Raw genomic sequence first — 22,721 nt, forward strand, 5'->3', positions numbered from 1 at the left:
ATCTTGATAATCAAAACCATGTACCTGTGCGAATCCTTTTGCCACGAGCCGAGCCTTGTCCTTATCCAACATGCCATCAGACTTGTACTTGGTCTTGTACACCCACTTGGTGCCGATTACCTTGCATTTTGGTGGTTGATCCACAAGGTCCCAAGTGTTGTTCTTCATTATGGAGCCATACTCTGATTGCTTAGCCTCCACCCACCTATCATCACCCTGTGCCTCTTCAAGACACTTGGGTTCTTTAGCACGGATCACCTCTGTCATCAAAGCATAGTTGACCAAGTGTTCCTGCGCCCTTCTTTGCTCCTCTAATCTCTTGGACTGCCGGCGGTGTTCGGATGGTTCCTCCTCAATGGCTGGAGGTTCTCTGCTATCCAAAGCTACTTTACCCACTTCGGGAATGGCCGTTGTCATTGTGGTTCTACAGGCTCTTCTTCATCTTCTTTATCTTGAATCCTCCCAAGCACCATTGGGGGAGTTCAGTTTGTTGTTGGTGGTTGTACTGTATGGATATCCTGGTCCTGGTTGTCTGGGAAGGAAGCATCCTCCTCCAATTGATGCGGCTGTTCTGAGAAGACCACATCGGAACTTACTATTACCTTTTTAGTAACAGGGTTATAGAGACGGTAACCCTTCGCCTCTTCACTGTAGCCCAAGAAAACACACTTCCGGCTCTTCGGTTCCCATTTGGTCCTATTAGCATCAGGGACATGCACAAAACAGTCACATCCAAAAACTCTAAAATGTGCAACTGAAGGTTTCTTACCAGAAAAGGCCTACAGTGGAGTCATCCTGTTCACAGCCTTCGTGTAGCTACGATTCAGAATGTATATTGCTGTGTTACATGCTTCAGCCCAAAAAGTCTTTGGCAAATCTTTCCCTTTCATCATACTCCTACCCATTTTGCAAATGACATGCATCTTGCACTCTGCTACTCCATTTTGCTGTGATGTATGGGGTGGGGGTTTCTACCTCTTGATCTTGTGACTTTTGCAGTAACCTTCGAATTCACTTGATGTGAGCTCACCACCTCTGTCTGATCTTAACTTCTTCACCTTCCTCCCCCTTTCTTTCTCGACCATTACATGCCATTCTTTGAACTTACTAAAAGTCTCATCTTTAGTCTTCAGGAAGTATATCCATATCCTTCTACTGTAGTCATCAATCATCATCATGAAGTAGTAGGAACCACCCAAAGCTTCCGTCTCCATCTTTCCACAGAGGTCTGTGTGAACAAGCTCTAGAGGAGCCTTTGCCCTACTGGCCTCTTTAGGAAAGGGCTGCTGATGCTGCTTGCCCATCATGCAAGCTTCACATACATCGAGCAGATCTGTAATTTCTGGTAGGTCTGCAATCATTCCACTTTTATGCATGTCCTTTAAAGAACTAAGGTTTAGATGACCAAACCTCTCATGCCACAGCTTAGTGTTCTTCACATCGGCTCGAGCACTAAAAGCTGAGAGTTTGTAGATGTTGTTGTGTCGTGTACCTTTACCAACGACCTTCCCTTGAAGATCCAAAATCTGTGCACCATTCTTATCGAATTGAACTTTGAGGTCCCGATCCGTGATCACAGAAATGGACAACAAGTTCCTCTTGATATCTAGCACATAAAGAACATCGGACAACTGTTTTACAACTCCATCTGACTTGAGAGCAATCGTACCTTTTCCTTTTGCTGGACATTTTGCATCATTGCCGACTGCTACCAGGATGTCATTCCCTATCGGATGTAGAGAGGTATACCAATCCTTTCGACTGGTCATGTGGCACGATGCACCACTATCAATAATCCAAGGTTCATCCACAGGTACATGAACTGCCTCCGTGCAAATCTCCTCAATTGCTACGAGCAGCTCTACTAGTACTGCCTGCGTGCTATTGCTGGACTCTTTCTTTACTCCATTTTTCTCATCTGCAATCTTCTTTCGGCACTCATTCTGCTTGAGCCCTGCCTTGTTGCAATAGAAGCACTTGATCTTCTTCTTTCATTTTTTATCATAAGAAGAAGATGGGTTACCAGAGCCCTTACCTTTACCTTTCTTTGATCCAGCTGAGAAAGCTTCTCCAGTCCTCGTCTTTTGACGCATCTCCTCCTCTAGAAGCATCGCGCTGAAATCCTCAAAGTTGAGGGGCAGATTTCTATTCTGCGTATTTAGTGTCATAACAAGACCGTTGTACTTTGGTGGGAGAATCTGTATGCACCTTCGTGCTAGATTCTCGATAAGGATGGTGATGCCAATTGTAGTCATCTGATCGCGCAGATTCTTCACCCTTGTGATGAATTTCTCTGCCGCTTCAGACTCAGACAGTTTCTCATTCGCGAGTTGAGTCTCTAGATTTTGAATCCGCGTCTGATTCATGGTCTCGTACTGATTTTTCAAGATTGTCCATGCCTCCTCCGCTGTGGTGACATGTTGAATTAACGCCATGACAGAATCACTTACACTGCAGACAATAGAACACAGTGCATCTGCATTTCTTCTTGTCCACGCGAGAATCTCATCCGTACTTTGTACTATCTATTGTCCTGCATTGGATGGATCCGGTCTTGCAACCGGCTTCACGTCCACCCCAGTAGCAGTATCCCAAAGCTCATATGCGCTTAGGATGGTCTTCATCTTGAACTTCTAGAGTGGATAGTTAGTGCCGTCCAACTTTCCGCTTTCGCCGAATGGTGGGATTCGCAGTCTTGCGGCTTGGGCCATCTCTCACAATCTACTCGCAAATAGAAACACACTACCAAATCTTCTTGCTAGAGTCCAAGCTCTGAGACCATGTAAGAAAACAATATAACATCTGTGCTCAACAGATAATAGGATCTCGTACGCAAGAGAGAAAAGCAGATAGTATGGAGAATCAAAAATTTGATTACTGTAAAACTGATACAATAGATGGCGCTGCCTCCAAGCCGTGCGCTCCTGTGTGAGGAGCTTCGATGGCGTGTTGGAAACAGTAGAGGATGGAGGCTGGATGCTAAGGAATCAAGGTTGTTGTAGCTAGTGATGAAATGGGCTTCATGGGCTTGCTCTTATATAGCCACTAGTCGTAGTGGGTTAGACCCAATTGGGTGACCGACCGAGTCCGCCCAAAACGGTCGACTGGGGGTCGGAGGCCACCGACCACACGATAGAACCGTGGCGCAAAATAGAGCAACTGACCTACGAGCTCCATTCGGCCCATCCGAGATCATTTGGGGCTCCAAACGGGCCCCGCAACTCGAGAGTGGGCTAGCCTCGGGAAATGCTCTGTCTACCCTCAATGCGGTCAGTCATGGGATGCCTTCCCGCACTTGCATGTAGCCTAGTTGGTAGTGTGCCAACTCCGTCCAGCCATCAGGTCACACATGGCCCCCATTTGGTGTCCAAACTAGGACCTACCGGATAACCGAGCTACTCAAATGCCTTCTCCTCATATGGGGGGCTTACAAGTAGAGTTAGCTTGTTCTCACGTAGTTACACGAGAGTGGAGCATTGATATCTAACACTGCATACATTGGTTTTATGGGCTTGAAGACTGATGTGATTCTTTGAAGTGTTGTGTGGTTGCGATTTGTGTAATTCAATAGTCACTAGTGAGCTCCAAGCAAGTACGATTCATCATCTCTCTCTCTCTCTCTCTCTCTCTCTCTCTCTCTCTCTCTTTGTGTTCCCCACCACATGGATCCCACGAGAAATGACTTTGCTAGCATTTCTCTGTTGCACGGAATGGATCCTTCAAAGTGTTCAACGGGAAACAATGACGTTGGCACATTGTAACATAAGACATCAAACTATTAGCATCTTTAGAAAGAAACCATGGGTAGTGTGTGGTTGGGACACAATCTCTTAGATGTTCTGCACTTGGCTGCCCAAATGAATGTGAGTCATGTGCCTAGATTAGAACTATTGTAATAAAACATCACATGCAAAGAGAAAGAGGTAGCAGCATTGTAATGCAAGGCCAAAGCTCACAAGAACAAAATTCATGTGAGGGTGCTAATGAAGAGAAGCATCGAATGAGATGGCTCAACTTTATAATCAATGTGCATCAAATATTGATGTATGGAGACAAGGATAGATATATTTCATCAAATTATCTAGCATTCTTCAATGAGGGAATCCCTTATTGGTTGCCACAAAGATTTGATGATGCACATGAAGGTCTGATAGCAAACTTTAGTATACATCTAGTTACTAGTTTGATACCAACATTATAATGGGAGATCACTCAAGTGGTAGTTTGCAGCAACCCTGCTTGTAACTCTGGCAGCAAATCCTTATATTTAAAATGTTTATATACTAATGCTATAATGGTAGATTGGCAAGATACTTGCATCATTGAATGGAGTGTATTAGGAAAGTTGTTTTCTAGTAGTACTACAGTGGCAGGATACTTGGGTGGTAGGATGCAACGCATGATACCAGTATTATCCTAGTAGCACAAGCAATTATTTCTTGAGGGCAATGATTTAAGTAATTTTTTATCAAGAACCGGTTCCCTAGGGTTAAAGTCGTAGCACAAGAATACCAGTATAATAGTAAGGTTAAAGTTGTAGCATAAGAATATCGGTATAATAGGAAGATTGTGTGCTAGAATGGAAATGAAATTTGATCATTCTAAGGTTTTTTAATGAAAATGTTTGTGTATACAAGTGTGATTCTAATAGGATACTTGAGTGGTAGGATGCAATGTGTAATAAGAGTATTTATACTAGTAGCATGCAAGTAATTCTTTCTTGTAGTAGTGAGCTTAAGTATTTTTTTCATGGGAACTAGTTCCATACTAAGGTTTGAGTGGTAGCACAAAGAATACCAATATAATAGTGAGTTTGTGTGCTAGATTGGAAATGTAATTTAATAATTATAAGTCTTCTAGTAGAGATATTGTGTATACCAATATTGTTCCAGTAGGATACTTGAGTGGTAGGATGCAATGTGTGATACAGGTATTATAGTGATTGGAAGCAATGTTTCTTGTAGCATTGAGGTTAAGTTTCTTATAGTGGGAACTGGCTCCATACGGTTTGAGCGGTAGCAATAGTGAGGTTGTGTGCTAGCATGGAAATTTACTTCAACAATTGTAAGGTGCTCTTATGGAAATGTGGATGTATAGCAATATTATTCTAGTTGGATACTTGGGTGGTAGGGTGTAATATGTAATATCAGTAGCATGCTTCTCATGGCAATGGAGATATTAGTGTATAAAAGCATTGATATAGTCGGTTGAGTGGTAGGATGCAATGTGTAATACCCCATATTAAAGTGGTAGCACGCAAGTAATGTTTCTTGTAGCATTGAGGTTAAGTATTCTTTTACTGGGAACCAATTCCATACTAAGTTTTGAGTGGTAGCACAAAGAATAACAATATAATAGTGAGGTTGTGTGCTAGCATGGAGATTCACTTTAACGGTTGTAAAGTACTCTAATGGAAATGTGGGTATATACTGATTCTAATTTAGTTGGAGTCTTGGGTGGTAGGGTACAACATGTAAAACCAATATTACTTTTGTAGCATGCAAAGCAAATATTTCTCATGTCAATGGAAATATGTTGTATAATAGCATCGTATAGTAGGATACTTGAGTGGTAGGAGCAACTGTAAAACCAAAATTATAGCCATTGCATGCAAGTCCTTGTAGCATTGAGTTAAAGTATTCTTTTAGCAAGAGCCGGTTTTGTACTAAGGTTGGAGTGGTGGCACAAAGAACACCTGATCACACTGAAAGAATCTTTAAACACTGCTATGAGGATACAAATTGTATGTTGTTGATAATACAATATTATAGTACAAGCAATTGATTCTTGTAGCATTGTGCATTCGACTGTATATCGTTGATCTTGCATTTAATTATAAAACTATGATGGTGCAAGTGAAACTCTATCTTTTGTTCCGTGCTTTAAATGGCAAGCAAAGTAATTTAAGGAAGACTTGTCAAGGTTATTCTCAATTTATTTAAAGAGTCATCTATTAGGGAACTTATGCATTAGTTCAATGCTTACCTTGTGGATTTTATCAAGCACAATTTTGTGTACAAATGGCAAGAAAAGTAATTTAAAGAACACTTCTAAAGGTTCCCCAAACATTTGTATCTAGGTGACATCCACAAAATCCAAGAGCCATAAGCTAGAAAGAAGGTATTCCATAAAGTTTCGAGGCACAAGAGAGGCACAAGAGGATCAACCAAGAACACACGAGTCAATCCCTTGCATTGCAGCAAGTAATAAATAACCAAGTTAGATTTTCTCTCATATTTTCCACTATTTTCCGTCAAGATACAATTCGAAGCTGTTCAAAAAAGAGAACAAGGAGGGGGAGGGCACACAAACAATGGCATTACAGTGTTTCTATTCCATCCACAGGATCATTCTTAAAACTTGCACAGAGAAACCGGGAAAACAGTAGACGAGGTATAAGTTAACAATACTTTGGCAATTTCCACTTAAAGAAGAAAACTCTCCCGTAAAGATGCCAAGCTCGGCTCTCTCTCGTGCTAAAAGCATCTCGTTGATGGCCTTAGTGGCACTTGGGCCATGCCAAAGAATAACTATCCCGGTTTGATCAATAAGATATTCTATTGTTTTCGATTTCACCCTCTGCCAAGAAAGCCGTCATGATCTGATTCATAGAGAGTGCGTAAGCAAGTGCAACCTCCTTGTGGAAAAGATGGAGAGGCCAAGAAATCAAGTCAAGCAACCTGCAGGCCAGAGGCCAACGTGCCATCTGGGCAAGAAATAAAAGAATCTATCGATGTCCTCCAGAGACATGAGGATTTAAGGGACAGCCGAAAGAACTAGCCTCAATTCCTTGCTGCAGCACTAAATCATTGCTCATTGTACTGCAAAGTACATGCCAAAAAGTACATAAACTTTCACTTTTGTTAGTTCCTCCTTGGCATCAAGATCTCCAATATGTAGCTGCGAATTACCTTCAGGTCCTCAGAGAGAGAGAGAGAGAGAGAGAGAGAGAGAGAGAGAGAGCAGCAATAGTATAATGTATATATCAAGTCCCTGTTCCTTCCTTTTGGATCGCCCAGAATTCATAGCACAGTAGGACCTGGCAAGTAGTAAGCATGTTACAGATATAGCAATACTTTGGCAGTTCTTGTCAAAAGACAAACAGCTGGATACAGTAATGACCCACCTAAGCTTACCTTCAGTGACCATACTAGACAATTTTCTATAGAGCTGTGGTTCCAACAGGATCAACACTGTATTCCAATGACACAACTTTGGTGCTGATGGGAGAAATTTTATCGTCCATTATCTGCTACACACGAGGGGGGATTAAAAAATGTGCAATCACAGTGCTTATTAGCTAGTCTTGCCCTGAGTAGATGCATGCACAAGCACATACCCACCTCAACATAAGAAGGATGTTGTATGAAAATCTCCTTGGCTTCCTCTGGAATCAGTCATAGAAAGGAAGCCAAAACTCTCATTCATTAAAAGACTACTGCAAATAAAGTCGACTTACTTTCTACACACACAAGCACCTCTCTCTCTCTCTCTCTCTCTCTCTCTCTCTATCTATCTCTCTCTCTCTATATATATATATATATATGATTTATTTATTTATTTATTCGTGCGTATGTACATGTTTTTCTTGTAGATCTCTCAAGGCCAAAGTCTAACCTGAAGGAAAGCGGATGACCATGCCATGAGTATAACCTTTGTTGAGGCTGCAGAAGTTTGTCCCTGAAGCACCATAGAGATCAATCGATATAGTGAGCTTACCAAAGTTAAAATCATTGTCCCATACGTTGGATCATCCTGCAAAAATAAAAAGAACCTGATGTGTGTTGAACCACGAGTGATCCAAGCTCCTCAACGAGTCCTGCGACAGATTGGAAAACCTCTTGGATTGCGTCTGACTCTGTGCCTTCCTTCACTTGCATTAGTACGAAATACTCTACACCTTGTTCAAAATCCTAGCAAGTTCAAAGAACGGAATCAAGAAGCAACCCTACAACAACATAGGTGGAGAAAGCACGACGGTTTAAGAATACACATGGGTAGAGGCAATGGGTAAAGATGAGGAAGGACCTCCCCGCGCCGGAATATGGGAGCTATATCATCTTCTACTTCAGTTTCATAGTCTACACAAATCAAGCCCTGCATATGCAACTTCACTTATCCACTTGCCACAGCCCTATTCTCAGTGTCAACAAATGGTACCTAGTGTCCTGGAGTCTAAGAATAAAGTATACACAGAATACAAAAGCAATTGCCAAGAAACTTTAGAGAACTTCAGGTTCTTACATCGGTTCATACATTATAATGAGGAATGATAAACTCATTTGCAACTCTCCATCGACTTGGACTATCATAGTACTCTTTCAATGCCTCTGCAGAAGGAAACCGCATGAAGAGACCATGTGTGCAGCCATCAGAATTCTCACAATTTACGCGACCTGATTGGCAGATCCAATTCATCAAAATAGAGGAAAATGTGAGGCAGCATCTGCAAATTTTCACTCTTGAACTTGGGAATTCAAAGGCAGGATCCCAGTTAAGTACATTTCACTTTTCACAAGGGGTGGAAATCAAGCGACCACTCATAGCCAAGATTAAATACGAACTCTACTTTCACGCTTCAATGAGCGAGAAAAAGCAATATACATGAATCAACCAATTGACTGGCCCAAATATTGAATAAAAGTTCAAGATTCTGCTTTCCATTAACACTCCAAACGCAGCTGACCTAGTGAGAGAGCAATTATTCCCCTCATTTGATATTGTAGGGTGTAAAGGTGATCAAGCATATCCTTCTCTTGCTCTTCAGTGAAACCTTTTCTCATCTGAAAAAGAGCAACATGCTCGATTACTTTCCTGCAATCCAAGGCCGAGACTTGTTAAAACTTCTCGATGCACATAGACAAAACCAGAAGACTTCAAGATCTTAAGCTTTTTAACTGCACTCTACTCCTGGAATTTATGTCCTCACTGACTCAGCATCAGTCGAAATAGAGGCATCCTAGTGCAACTCTCTTATCTCTCACAGCTGGATATCCAACTTCCCTATATACGCAAAAAGTTCCCCAATCTAGCTAGTTCGAGTTTATCCTTGCAGTAACACCATTGGGAAAAGAGAACGTGCAACCTTCTGCGCAAAATTGCCTGAGATGGCCTTAATTCTGGCACTTGACCTTTCGTGGCAGCTACGTCTCCCATCCTTCTCGATGATGAGTAAGGCTGGAAATGAATCAATGCAAGAGTATTCAACCCAACAGGTTCGGGCACTGATCGAGTGTAACCTAATAGCCATGTCAAAGGTAAACATAAATCGAGGTTCAAGCTCAATATAAAATCAAGCATTGCAGATTTTCCAGATTTTTTTCATGAACTATTGGAAAGTAAAAATTCTTGCAGAAGAGCTTTTGTAGAGTAAGGGCATTATTCCCAACAACCCAAAGAAAGATAGCAATACGAGAAACAGCCATCACCCAAGGAATGCGATAATGACGAGTTGTTTTACTCGTCGCATTAAATCGTGAGCGGTGAGAGGATTGAAGCAGAGACCCAAAGAGGTGGGAGATCTCACATGGGCAACGAAGCAGGGGGAAAGAAGAGGAGGGGCGAAGGGGAGAAGGGGAGATTGAAGCAGAAGCGAGTGGTGGGTGGTGGAGAGGAGGGAGGTGCAGCATGCTGCTGCTGCTGCAAAAGGAAAGGTGAAGGTGGTATGCATTTGCAGTGTGATCTTGTGACCTGTCTTTTGGGCAAACCTTATCTTCGTCAAAATTATAAGTCAGAGAGAAATGAACTATCTCTCTTGCTAGCAACCTTGTAAATAGACACACAGATTGATAGCTGCTGCATCACTATCACTTCTTCATTTTCTTTTCCCAATCCCAATTCCTCACCACACCCTCTCTATCCCCTTTGCTCATCCCTCCACATCCTCTCTTCACCACATATTCCACCATTCTCAACCAAATTTCAATTCTTTTACTTTGCTCTCTCTTAAGCACTCGTCTTTTTGCTAGCAGCATAACACAATTTCAAGAAAATTATCTCTACATTAACGTCGAGAAGGGCACAAAAAATGTGGAGTACTTTGGACATACCATAGTCTTTGATGGTATCTATGTGGATCTCAAAACATCCTCGAGTGGTTTTTATAGCTCTTACAGAAGCTTCCCTCTATCGTAATGCTTTGAGATGGCTGGGTTTTTCCAAAACAATCTCGAGTACTTGGGATATGCTATTGTATTTGACTTCCAAAAAGATTGAAGTTATACAACATTGGACGACACAAAAGAATGTCCATGTCGTACTCTTCTTTCTCAGCTTGGCAAATTTTTACCATACAAAGTTTAATCAATTTTGAAAATTGTAGTCCCAATATTGAACTTTTGAAAGGTACAACAGCTTCCCTAAGTCTCACCCACATAGATTATACTTTCCAGTGACTCATGCAAGGACTTACTAGGAGAAATGTAATGACTATTGCTAACCCAAATAGCTCCTTATTGAATTCACAACAATAGTTTCTTGCCATTGTTCATGCTTAGTGAAAACAGATTACCCCTCACTCAAATATAATTTTAATCAACAAATATGAATGTTAGACAAACATGTCTGGTAGCCATCCTAGTCAACTACATATAACCATGAGTGCATTCCAAGATTACTTAATGTGGTTAAGGGCACATGCTAGTGTTGTGCTGTAGTAGAAGTGCACATTTGTGTGATTAACTTGAATGAATGTGAAATTAAATAGCCTTTAAAATTGAAACTAAGCTTTACACATTTATTCAAATTCTATCTCCATGATCGCTCCCTTTACCAAAAAGGGCCCCCCCTTGGTGCAGAGTCGTGTGAGGGTATGGCATCATCTTTTGATAGGTCTCATTAGGACTAGGAGCAAGGTACAAAGGGTCTATGAAGACCGCTAAGAAACATAAGTTTTTGTGCAAGGCATGGCTTGCAAGTATATGCTGATATTTTTAGAAATCAAGGAATCAATTTATTGTATATTCCTCCACCATGGTTGTGCTTCTACGATGCGCTAGGCACTGAGCTACCACACCAACACCAATAGGATTATGCTACAAAGCAACCAATTTTTCTCTTTCTGTGCCTCATGCATAGCTGACTCTTTGTTTTATTTTCAAAACACTAATAGACGGTACTTTCCTTGGGAAAAAAAAGGAAAAAATAGCATCAACAATACAATGGTATCAACAATAAAGTGATAAAAGAAGATGTCATCTAGAGTTCCATGAAGGTACTATAGTAGTGCCATTCATAGCTCACATATAGAAGACACAACTAGAGTTCAATGGCAGCACTTGGAGCAACTTTTGGAATAACCATTGTGTCATGTGGTAGCTTTTAGATGGAGCAGAGCATTGATACACAGGCAAAACCACAGCACCATAGTTGTGGTTGTCTACATGGCGTATAGCAAGAGAAAACGCTAGTAGAATAGTGTAGGAGTGTGCTTTGAGCCAAAATAAACAATGGTGCCTTTGTCTACAAAAAGTTCCAACCAGGTTAGTCAAATTTTATAGCAGATCTATTTGATCCAGATCTATGAATCTAGTCAGCTATTTCTATAGATCGAGTTAGTTGACTAGGGTCCTCTCTAAGCCTCTAAATATCCATGCATTTTAGCCACTTCTCTTATGCAAACTGAAGCCTCTAAAGGCCCACAGTTTTTCCTTGTTGTAGATGTCAGTATGAGCAATCTTTTTGATCGCGATTGTGCCCAGCATATTTGGCTAGTTGTTCTTGCTCTTCTTGAGTAGATTTTTCCCATACTTGGTGGATGAAGAAATTGAGTTCTATCTCTTATTTAGTTATTGTATTCTCTGAGTGAATTAGTCAGTGTTTGCTATTGTACCTGAGGGAGATTCTTGTGTGAGGTTTGAGTTTATTCCATACTTCCAGGGTTGTTGTCCAAACAGTTCTCTAATTCTAACATGGTACCATAGCCTCATCAGTGGTTGGGACCTTGTGATAACCATCAGCCTTAAATGAAGGAGCCCCTCCTACAAATGAGGAAATCCCATTTTAGGAAGAACAAGATTATGTGTTCAATTTAGACAAGCTCCCCTAATCCTTTCTTCATTTCGTCATCGTGGTTGTTCAATATCAATTCCAAGCTTTGGAGTATCAAGAAGATTTGATGGCTCAAAATTATCGTTTGTGGAAGATGAAATTTCGGAGCCACCTTGTGGTTAGGATGTTTTTGGAGATCACTACTAGAGTTGAGGTGATGCCACAATCCATGACAACTATGGCTAGAGTGGTAACACTGGTAGTTCCAATGCTAGTGAAGGATTTGGTGAGGCATGACGTGGAGGACTTGGCCATCATCAATGGCGCTCAATTCTCCCACATATTCAACTTGCAGACACATCATTTGGAGGATGGACCATTCATAATGACATGTACGAAGTAAACAATGCTACAAGGATTCTAGGTCTTGAAACATAGCTCTATAACTTGCACTTGTCATTGAGATGAAGGTGATACGGGATCAACTCTCTGCAGTTTCTCAAAGCACAAACTAAGTGAAAATGGCTAGGCTCCTACTTGGCATGCCCTTGAGAAACTTCAAGGGTTTCATCATGACCATGATTATTGCAGGGCAGTGGTGGTCAGCACCAATGACGTGTGAAAAATGAGTTCCCATTCTCCTGCAAGAAGAAAGCGAAGAAGTTTGATGGACCTAGTGATAAGGCCTTCCTTGCAAAAGGTAAACATGGGAAGGGTAAGCCTAGAAAATTCAATCCTTGGTAGTAATCTCTTCTACAGTTCTCTCTAGAAAGCATTGTTGCTAGCAACTCTTCTCCCATGGATGTTTTTTTTGAAGGCATATTTATATATTAATATAAAACCTTGGCAAAAGTTTATCGAGCTAGTTTTTTAAGTTTCACAATATTGATAGAATATAGTACAATTTTGTATATTTTCTTTTGAATGTTGAAGTAAAATATGTAAATCTTGGTAAAACTGTAAAAATTTTCACATCAAAGTTTCAAATCCTGGAGAATGTTTCAAACATTTATTTTTATTAGGGCATACAAAATTTCTACACCAATATAAAAGTTTTGCTTCTTAACAAAACTAACATGAACAAGGTGAATGATATTCAATCATTCATAAGGCCTGCCCAAGATTAAAAAAATAAACAAAAAGGAATCCACTGGAAATGGTGTGGAGGAAGACTTGAGGAGATAAAGGGGAGAGAGAGAGAGAGAGAGAGAGAGAGAGAGAGAGAGAGAGAGAGTCAACCACTTTAAAGTCTGCATTGAAGTCCAATGAAGAAGAGCCAATAGGAAAAATGCACTTCCAAAAAATTCAAGAAATGCCTAATTTTTGCTTTCCCAAAATTGCATCGTTGCTAAGGCTACTGAGAGGACAAGCCAAAAATTCATCGATGTGCTACCCTAAATGCAATGAGATTATCTCTTGTGTCATGAACCTTCATCTCCTAGACTCTCTTAAGCTAGTTTCACATATCATTGTTGGCTCCAACGTGCCACTTAGAACAAACCTCCTTCAGATAACTCAAAGGAGCATTTAGAATGAATTGACAACGTATCCATGTATTCATTCTACTCCTCACCTCTCTTCCAATTCCCACCAATGATCCTTGAGAACAATGTGTACATGAGTTGCTCAAAGAACCTATTTAGAATATACCTCATCCATAGCATTTAGTGTTGTTACTAGCAAGGTAAAGTGAAATTTCTTATCAAAGTGCTCCCCTACAAAAGCAAAAAGCATCACTTACGTGGATTATCTTATTATTATAGTGCTCAAAGTTATTACATTGGCTTTAGTGATACCTCATCTTTTTTATGTATTGTTCATGGTTTCTTGGGCATGTTGGATAGCTATGATCCATGGTTAAGATGGCCACCCAATCCTAATCATAAGGAGTTTTCCTTTGTCTTCACCAACATTTACATATGAAAAAATATGGGTTTTTCTTTATTATTGGCTAAACTAGTATTGCTAATATTGTAATAATTTTTTCCACATGACAATATACTCTCATGAAACTTCCCGCTTGGGAGTGCATGCCCATAGATGTATTTCATGAAAATGATTCACATATTTGTGCCACACAAAATAATACTCTCATGAAGCTTCCCTTGCTAGTAGACATTGGGGATAAGGTCCCTTAATGTTGAATTTCTTAGCCATGTATGCCTCTTAGTGGCACAACTATGTACTTGGGAGTGAGTGCACTCATATATAGATGTATTTCACATATTTTTGCCACATGAAAACATACTCTCATGAAGCTTCCCTTGCTAGTAGACATTTGGGACAGGGTCCCTTAAAGATTAATTTCTTAGCCATGTATGACAAAATATGAAGAGGGGAGAGGAGAAGAGTGGAGATGAGGAGAGAGGGCACAGCTAGAGAGCACACAATAAATGACTAACTGTACACTAGATTTAGTTGAAAATGCATAATATATACAAACCCATTTAGGGTTAGGGTTAGGGCATCTAACCCTTTCCTTTATAGCACTCTATTGTGTTAGTGCTATGCACATATGATGCTAGCATTCTGTACAAGCGTCCTTCCTTGTGACACCTTTTGCTACTAGCTGACATCTTCTGGATTTATCTCTGATAGTGCATTCATCTCTGTCAAAGATGACTCGATAGTTGTGTTCCATCATTTGACCTACTGATGACAAGAGGTTCTTGTTGAGCTTCGAAACATAGAGTACATCTTTCACCAATCCTTTTGTACCAGTGAAATTGTTCATAGGAATAACATCTGTCTCTTGAACTGGATTTGGGGTATTATCTACTATGTAACTGGCATTCTTTTGACCTTCTAATGGTTTCATCTCTGTGAACCATTCCTGATGATTTGTCATGTGAGATGATGCACTACTGTCGATATACCAAGGATCCTGTTTTGCTTGGTCGACTTGATAGCTGAAATCCTCTTTTAGATTGAAATTAGTGTCTAGGTGCACTGTATCAATTTGCTGCATTTCCTCATTTGCAAGAAACATATTCCCATGTTCATTTGCAAAATGACTGACTAGAATGTCCACCATGATGATTTCCTCTGTTGCGGAAATTCCCTCGATCACTACTGGATTGGCTGCCTTGGTCGTACTGCTTCTTATGGCAATCTCTTTCATAGTGTCCAAACTTATGATAGTAGTTGTATTGGATGTTTGACACATTGGTGGATGCATTCCCTCATCTTTGGAATCTTCCTTGGTTGGAATGATTTCCTCTTTGCTGATTTTAATGTTGCTGAGGATGATGTTGATGTTGATTCTAACTTTGCTGATGATGACCACTTCTATGGAATGATCTACCTCTGGCTCTGCCTTTGCCTCTGCTTCTGTCTGAAGCTGTGAATGCCTGCTCATTAGAATGACCTTTGCATGCATGAATGGCCCGAGTCTTGAGTTCTTCACCAAGTAAGATTGACTGATGTTCTTCCAGTGTTAGAATTTGCCGTTGAATGGCAATACTCTGGACTAGATTCTCGTATCCCTCTCTTAGTCCATTCAAGATGACTTGAACCATTTTTGTTGGATTCACAGTCTCTCTTGCTGCTGAGAGTTGATTGTTGTAGTCTTTGATTCTAAGTACGTAAGCATAACCGGTTCCACTGCTGTTGTGGAAACTTTGGTTGATTTGGTTTCTCAGTGTGAGAATCCTAGAAGTGTTCTTGGACTCTAGAGAGCTACGAACATATCCCATGCTTCTTTCGATGTCTTGATGGTGTTGAGCTAACCTAGCATGATATCTTGCACATTCTGCTTGATCAGATGATATGCATACTTATCTTTCTTATCCCATTTTGCCTGAGCTCGGGCAATGGCAGGATCTGCTACACGTGCAAAAACTATTTGTGTAGCTGGAGATCCTGGTGTAGATCCTATTGTTGGTGCTACGACAACAGGTGGAGTAGAGCTACTACTGGCTGGATCGTCCAATGGTCTAGCTGTAGATCCATCGATATACTCCCATTTGTCTTGAAGTACAAGAATGGTCTCCATTCGGTATTTCCATGTGCCATAATTGTAGTTGTCTAGATTAGTAGATGCCTCCAAATTGAGGTTGCTAGTCATAAACATGATGCAAGAAATGTACTCAAAGTGTCGTGAAAATCACCTCTATGGCGATCTAGTCTACTCTGATCTAGATCTATACCAACCGTTGATTGATGAAAGAACAACAAATAATTTCTTTTCTTTGGTTCTTTTTATGTGCTAGGTCAGATGCGTCAATGTATAGGCTGATGTGAGTGTAGGAAGTGGATTTGTTGGCGAGGCTCAAAAGTGAGTGTAACTTGTGTTGAAATGTGCGCATGATGTGACGAGCGCGTAGAGGATAAAAATCGAGCGATTTTCCTTTTTGGAGCGCCCTCAAATTCTTCTTGGATCAAGAGATACGGCTTGATCTAGGTGGAGGGGCAAAAGGAGTGCAAATGTGCTCAATGATGATGTGGCAGTCAGGGCGTCACATGGAGTGACTGTGCCTAGCAGGGACTATGCCTGTGGAGCCCTGTGCTGAGGTGGCAAGAGTGGTCACATGAAGTGGACTATGTGTGCTTGTAAAGGGATAACTGTGACTGTTGCCATGTGGTAATGATGAGGTGGTAGGTGAGGTGGTAGGATGATGTGGCAGTGAGGATAAGGGTGCCACATGTCATAATTTTGACCACACCTTAATCAGGAGTTAACTCGATCGGGTTATCTTGACCTTGGGTTATGTAACCAACCCTATCCACTTTCTAACCAGGGTTACGATACCTAGGTTAACTTGACCCAACCCAATCCCTTGGTTGAGTGGTGAACCTATGATAAGGTTCAAATGGCTAGAGAATTGCCATGTGGAATTGCCACATGGGCTAAGGTCTAGCTTTGAAGCTGTGAGATTTGAAAGCATGGAGTGGCGATGGAGCGCAATCGTGGGTGGATATGTAGGGTGTTGAGAAGGAGCTGGGAGACTATTTGAGGTGACTGCTGGGAGATAGGTACTATGCACGGTGTTGCAAAGGAACTGGGAGATTGTTGGAGGCCATGAGCTCCGCGTTGAAGGAGACGAAGGCCGTCGGGTGTGGCCATTGGAGAGGCACTAGCGTTGGCTCATTAGAGAGGCTTGAAGGTCCATCGTCTACTGAGTTGGGAGCTTCGTTGCTCTGCTGTCAATGGAGGCAGTTGAAAGAGCATTGGCTGGTGAGGCGTCGTCGTTGTTCTATTGGAGGAGTTAGCCTTGTTGCAGGAGGGTCATCTGTAGCGGAGCGCTGGAGTCTACTTGTGGATGCTCGTTGTGTTGACAGTGGAGAAACCTGTTGGCACTATCTTAGCTGAGTTTGGTGCACCGGATGGAGAACTTGGCACACAGGGAGTCTTGAGTTACTGGTGCTAGCTCGGTGGCTGTTGGAGCAGTTGAGGCCTCATTGAAGGCTTTGTGTCATCGTCGTTGAATCCCATAGAGCTTTGGGCTATCTGAGGGTCTGTTGAAGTGCCAACGAGCAAAGGCATGAAGCAAGAGCTTTGAGAAGGCGGCTATGTAGTCCCGTTTGGAGAGGCAGGTCCGTTGGCAGTCGATGGAGACGAAGGTCGAGCTATCGAGATCGGTGTTGGAACATGGGGGAGAATAGATGCATTGTGGCAAGAGGAGTGAGAACACAAAAGATGTAGCAATGGATGTTCTATTGATTTGAGAGGGAAGTCCCTCTTTTATAGAAATGGAGAGAGGGTGGCCTAAATCAATGGCACCTCTCCTACATCAATGGAGGTAGCTCCTAAATCATAGAAACTCCACAATCAGAGGCACCACCCCATGTGGGGGCCTTTGCATTACATCATCACTTGTGTCATGGTCTATGGCACTAAGTGTGCCTCCCCTACACACACACACACACAACCATATGACTGCTAGTGGATGCACACATGCACCTAGCAAGCCCTTGATCACACATATCCCAATAGTCCTTGGTGCCAAGCTCCTCATTGGAGTTGTTATGCTTTGCGGGTGTTGCATGCAGCCAACCGTCTCGCAAGGAGTTGCGTGAAGTCTGGTCTTCACTGCTACAGGGTCCTCTTTCAGGTGGAGGTCGTCTTCTTGGTCGAGTCATTGCCAAATTGATGAAGGAGGGAGCCGCTCGCTTGTAGATGTTTGGAAAGGCTTGGAGGTGCTGTTGAAGAGAAGCTTGATGCTTCAATAGTTTGCTGCAGACCCATTTGTTGGAGGCGCTAATCAGGTCGTTCGTGAAGGAGAGGCTTGAGATGTGCTGTGGAGTCAGAGAGGAGCTCGTTCTTCGTTGGCATTGGTTGAGCAATTGATGGTGCTGCCATAGGCATAGATGGTGCTATGAGCATAGGTGGTGCTAAAGTTGAACTAAGGTCTTAGAGCCTTGTGCTATGGAGCGTGGTTGCTTTGCTTGGGAGTCGCTAGGCGATGTTGCACACGTAGAGTATGGCAAAAGCTTGCTCCATAGAAGCTTGTCACACTGAGAATTCGTCTATTGTGGAGAGGCTGCCAGTTAGCCCATGAAGCCTAAGCCTTTCTCTCAGAGATCCTTTCTCTCTCAGAGAACAAGAACAGAGAGATTTCTCTAACTAAGAATACCTCTCTCTCACAAGAAGCTCTCAATGAAAAACTTCGCTCCCTCATGAAGTCTCTCTCTCTCACATAAAGAAAACTCATACAAAGAACCTTTCTCTCTCCGAATGGGAAGACGGAAATCCCACAAAGTGAAATCTCTCAAATTCTCTCAAGGACGGAATTCCCTAAATGCAATGGAAGGAATCAATGGACGGAAATTTTATTGCAAGTATGACTGGATCTTTTCTAGAGAGGATTTGGATATCCTTATCCTACTAGATTCCTCAAACCATCTTTCAACTCATGATATTACAAGTGGAGCTTTGCTGCTACTCCACACACACACTAGCCTCATCTTTATTGCTCTAGACTGTATTTCTAGCCCTTGTTGCCACACAATGAGTAGTACTTCCAAGTCTATTGGGCAACAACTACTTGGTATCCTACTTGGATCAATAAGGAATTTGGATCTCAATGTCATGCGTTTTGATAATCATCAAATTAGAACCCCAATCATGCATCACCTTTGCACTTTTAAGCCAAGGTCAACCCAACAAGATCAAGTTAGTTTCTTTCCATAGGAAAGGCTAATAGGCTTAATGTGTAATGAATTCCACCAATTGCAATAACAACACTATAGCATACCTTTTGGCTCAAGTGGTTGTTGGTCTACCATTCGGATTTTGAATAGCGATGGCTTCAAATGATTAATCTTGTGGCACTTGGCAACATCTTCATAAATGATAACTCTGGTTCCTGCATCTGCAATGATATTGGAGACTTCCTTGAGATGATTGGTACCTGGTTGTCTACCATCGAGGTACCAATGACTAGGATGGTCACCCAGGAATCAACATTCTAGTTTGTCCTATCTTGTAGTTTTTGTAAAAAGAACTCTCGATAGTACGATGCGATCTCCAGCAACTTAGTGATGGTTAGGTTGACGTTCATGTCATGGAAAATTTCCCATGCATTAGCCACTTCTAGTGTTAAACACTCCATAGTACAAGGCCATTCTTGTGCTTTGCTAGTGGAAGCTTCATTGGGTTTCATTGCTTGCACTGGTGAACTCTGTTCGGGCTACAAGTCAAGATTTGGCCTTGAATTCCCAGGCCAATTTGGATCCTGTCATTTCTACGACTTCCATTCAAGATCTCCATCTCATGGTGGATCTTCTTCTAGGGTGATGGGACCCTTCAACTAAGTAATTTCATTGGTGCTAACAAGATCGATAACATCAATGAGTATGGCTTGATAGCTAGGGTCCACTTCCCATCTTTCAAGAGTTTCTTTGAGCAGTCCTACCAGGGTAAAATTTTTAGACGAGTGGCCAAAGTTTAGGCGAACGGCCATAGTTTAGGTGAGTGGATTGACATGATTCCAAAAACGAAGTCATAGCTCATTCAATGGTCTACAACTTCCTAGTTCACTTCATTACTCTATTCCTCACACATCATCTTATATCTATGTTCAAAAATTGCTATCTACTCTCTTTTTCCTAATGGATGTAACAAACAGTGAAAAACACAAACCATAGAGATAAAATGAAACGTATCTCTCTCTCTAGGTCTCCAATTGACATGATTCCAAAAACAAAGTCATAGTCATTCAATGCCCTACAACTTCCTAGTTCACTTCATTACTCTATTCCTCACGCATCTTCTAATATCTATGTTCAAAAATTGCTATCTACTCTCTTTTTCCTAATGGATGTAACAAATAGTGAAAACACAAACCTTTCCTCAAGATGGACTAGACTTCTTTTGTTTCCTCAGAAGAAGAAAATATGAAATTCATTTATGAGCATTTTGCTGCAGTGCTGACCACCACTGATAGTGTGCAGATGTAGATTTTTTGGAGGCACAATAGTTATGTAGGATGACAAGGGATAAAATGGCAACCAGACTTGATCAAGCCCAACTCGATCTAGACCTATCTCTTTAAGATCTAAAAGCAGCTTCCTTTGCAATGGTAGAAGGCAAGACACTGGGTGAATTGGACTTCCTATTGAATTCTATAAATTCTTCTGGGACACTATTGGGCCATGTCTTCTCAAGCTCTAGCAAGAATGCATTGAACTAGGCAGCCTCCCAAGTCACTTGAATGGAGGTGTGATAAGGCTTATCCAAAAGGACAAAACATAAAATTGAAAAATTGGAGACCAGTTACCATGTTGAATTGCAGCTACAATAGTTTTGCTAAGGCTTTGGCCCTTAGACTCAAGTATAACATGGACAAATGCATTCTCCCAAAATAGAAGGGTTTTATTAAGGGCAGGCACATGATGGAGGCAACTATTAACCTATTGGAAGGATGTACACATGCTGAAGAAACAAATCAGGATGTTTGCTTCATCAAAACTTATTTTGATAAGGCATATGATAGACTCAACTGGGATTTTTGGATTCAGACTATTCAAGATTTAGTTATTGGCCCAACGTTCACCTCTTTTGTAAAGCTACTGCCACTTACCAATGCATTAGCAAAAGCTTTGCATTAATGGGAAATTGTCTCAACCCTTTCCTTTAAAATGCTCCATCAGGAAAGGATGCCACCTTTATTATATGCCATTTCTTATGATTCTTTGGGGTGGCTAATTAGGGATCAAGTTGACCAAGGGATGCTAAGAGGAATTGAATTACCTTCTAGAAAGCAGTTGGTTACTTAGCAGTTTGCAGATGACACTAATCTCAATATAAAAAATGAGCCTCAGTTTGTAGATAATGCCTTAAAGTGCTGGACATCTTTTGCACTACTTCTGGGTCAAAGGTCAATCATGTGAAGATAGGCTATGCCATTCTCTCAAGCAAAACCAAGAACAACTTAAGTTTGTAACCAAATTCCTCAAGGGAAAATTTTTTGACTATTGGGTATCCCCATGGGTTTCAGTCGCTATGAAAGCCAGGTGGGAGTGGTTCCTAAAAATATTTAAGGAGAGCTTGAAAAATGGAGTTTTCAGGCTAACCTAGCTGGGAGAAGGGTAGTTTTGAACCACACTATATTTATCCTATTTCTATTTCCACCTCTCTAGTTGGTGCCCTTCTCTCTCAGGATTGGAGAAATTTATCAGAATCTGCAGATCTTTCTTATGGGGGCAATGACACTAAGAGAAGAATCTCTAAAGTCAAATGGTCATTTTGCACAAGAAACAAGGGTGAAGGGAGGCTAGGGGTGATTAATATCCAACAAGCCTCCTACAAGTTGGCAACCTCTTGGGTTCTTAAAGTAATCACCAATCTAGATAGAGATTGGGCTAGCTTGTTACTCAAGAATTTCAAGTTTGTTAGGCTAGTCAAAGTCCCCAAATGGAGAAATTATCCTATGCTTTCAGCCATTTTGAGTCCTAAGCCTTGTACAAATAAGGGGAGTCAACTCTAGAAGTCATTGTACTACACTATTGAGCAGATCAAAGCACGTCTATTCTTCTTCTCTGGGAAAGGCTGATTTATGGGACTAGACTCTATTTGGGTCTCTACCATCTTCAAAAGCAGTCCATTACAAGATGATGAGATAAAAAAGGCTTGGAGCTTCTTTAAGAAAGGACTTCATACTTGGGACCAGCTTTGGGACATACAAAATTTTAGGTGAAAAGATTGGCAAAAAATTTGGAGAGAATTTATACTTTCTAGTGAAGAACAAGCTCTGACTTGAACTCTGGGAGGGGGACATTGCTTGGAAAGAGGGTAGAGTTGTAATTTTTGATAGAGAATTCAGTTGGATAAGGGCCTCTATATCCTGCCTATCCCTACGCCAACAGATAACATAGATGAGCTCTATACAATCTTGCATCACAAGTGGAGACTGTTTGACAACTCTTTCAAATGGGGCATCAGTTTTGGACTATTGTGGGATAAGAGGATCCCTGAAAAGATGTCCACACTCCTCTGGCTCATTATGCATAAAAGAGTGTGGACCTATTATAGAAGCTTTAGGATAGACAAGGGTGATGGAAACTACATGAAGTGTCCTAACAAGCAAGAGGATGTTTTCCATGTTTTTATCTCATGCCCCTCTATATGAAGAGTCTAGAAGTTCACCTAGATACAACTAGGGGAACGTATCAATTGGAAGGCCATTCTTTTGGGATATGATTTAAAGACTGCTTATGCCACTTAGATGTGGATTAGAGCACATGCACTCTAGCACATTTGGATTTCTGAAAATGCCTACCATTTTAACAAT

The 22,721-nt window shown here is 41.3% G+C and overlaps 1 protein-coding gene across 4 annotated transcripts; it reads right to left on the minus strand.

Annotated features, from left to right (window-relative positions):
* Positions 1-6,852: 6,852 nt before the first annotated feature.
* LOC147880183 (Stress responsive alpha-beta barrel domain protein) lies at positions 6,853-9,976 on the minus strand. Of its 4 annotated transcripts, XM_087371142.1 has the most exons (11): positions 9,766-9,976; positions 9,461-9,639; positions 9,086-9,239; positions 8,687-8,814; positions 8,257-8,396; positions 8,029-8,097; positions 7,775-7,913; positions 7,618-7,680; positions 7,344-7,387; positions 7,137-7,249; positions 6,853-7,039 (listed from the first exon to the last, which is right to left on the minus strand). In XM_087371142.1, exons 2-10 carry the CDS (start codon positions 9,627-9,629, stop codon positions 7,163-7,165), a joined length of 993 nt encoding a protein of 330 aa, XP_087227268.1. In that variant the 5' UTR covers positions 9,630-9,639; positions 9,766-9,976; the 3' UTR covers positions 6,853-7,039; positions 7,137-7,162. The 4 variants fall into 4 exon arrangements, with proteins under 4 accessions (XP_087227268.1, XP_087227271.1, XP_087227270.1 ...); XM_087371145.1 differs by lacking the exon at positions 9,461-9,639 and having other exon boundaries at positions 9,766-9,970; XM_087371144.1 differs by lacking the exon at positions 9,766-9,976 and having other exon boundaries at positions 9,086-9,177; positions 9,527-9,759.
* Positions 9,977-22,721: the final 12,745 nt, after the last annotated feature.

Source organism: Dipteris shenzhenensis, chromosome 32 (assembly GCF_047967505.1).
Source record: "Dipteris shenzhenensis isolate YYH24624 ecotype China chromosome 32, Dip_SZ_1.0, whole genome shotgun sequence".
Taxonomy (NCBI): domain Eukaryota; kingdom Viridiplantae; phylum Streptophyta; class Polypodiopsida; order Gleicheniales; family Dipteridaceae; genus Dipteris; species Dipteris shenzhenensis.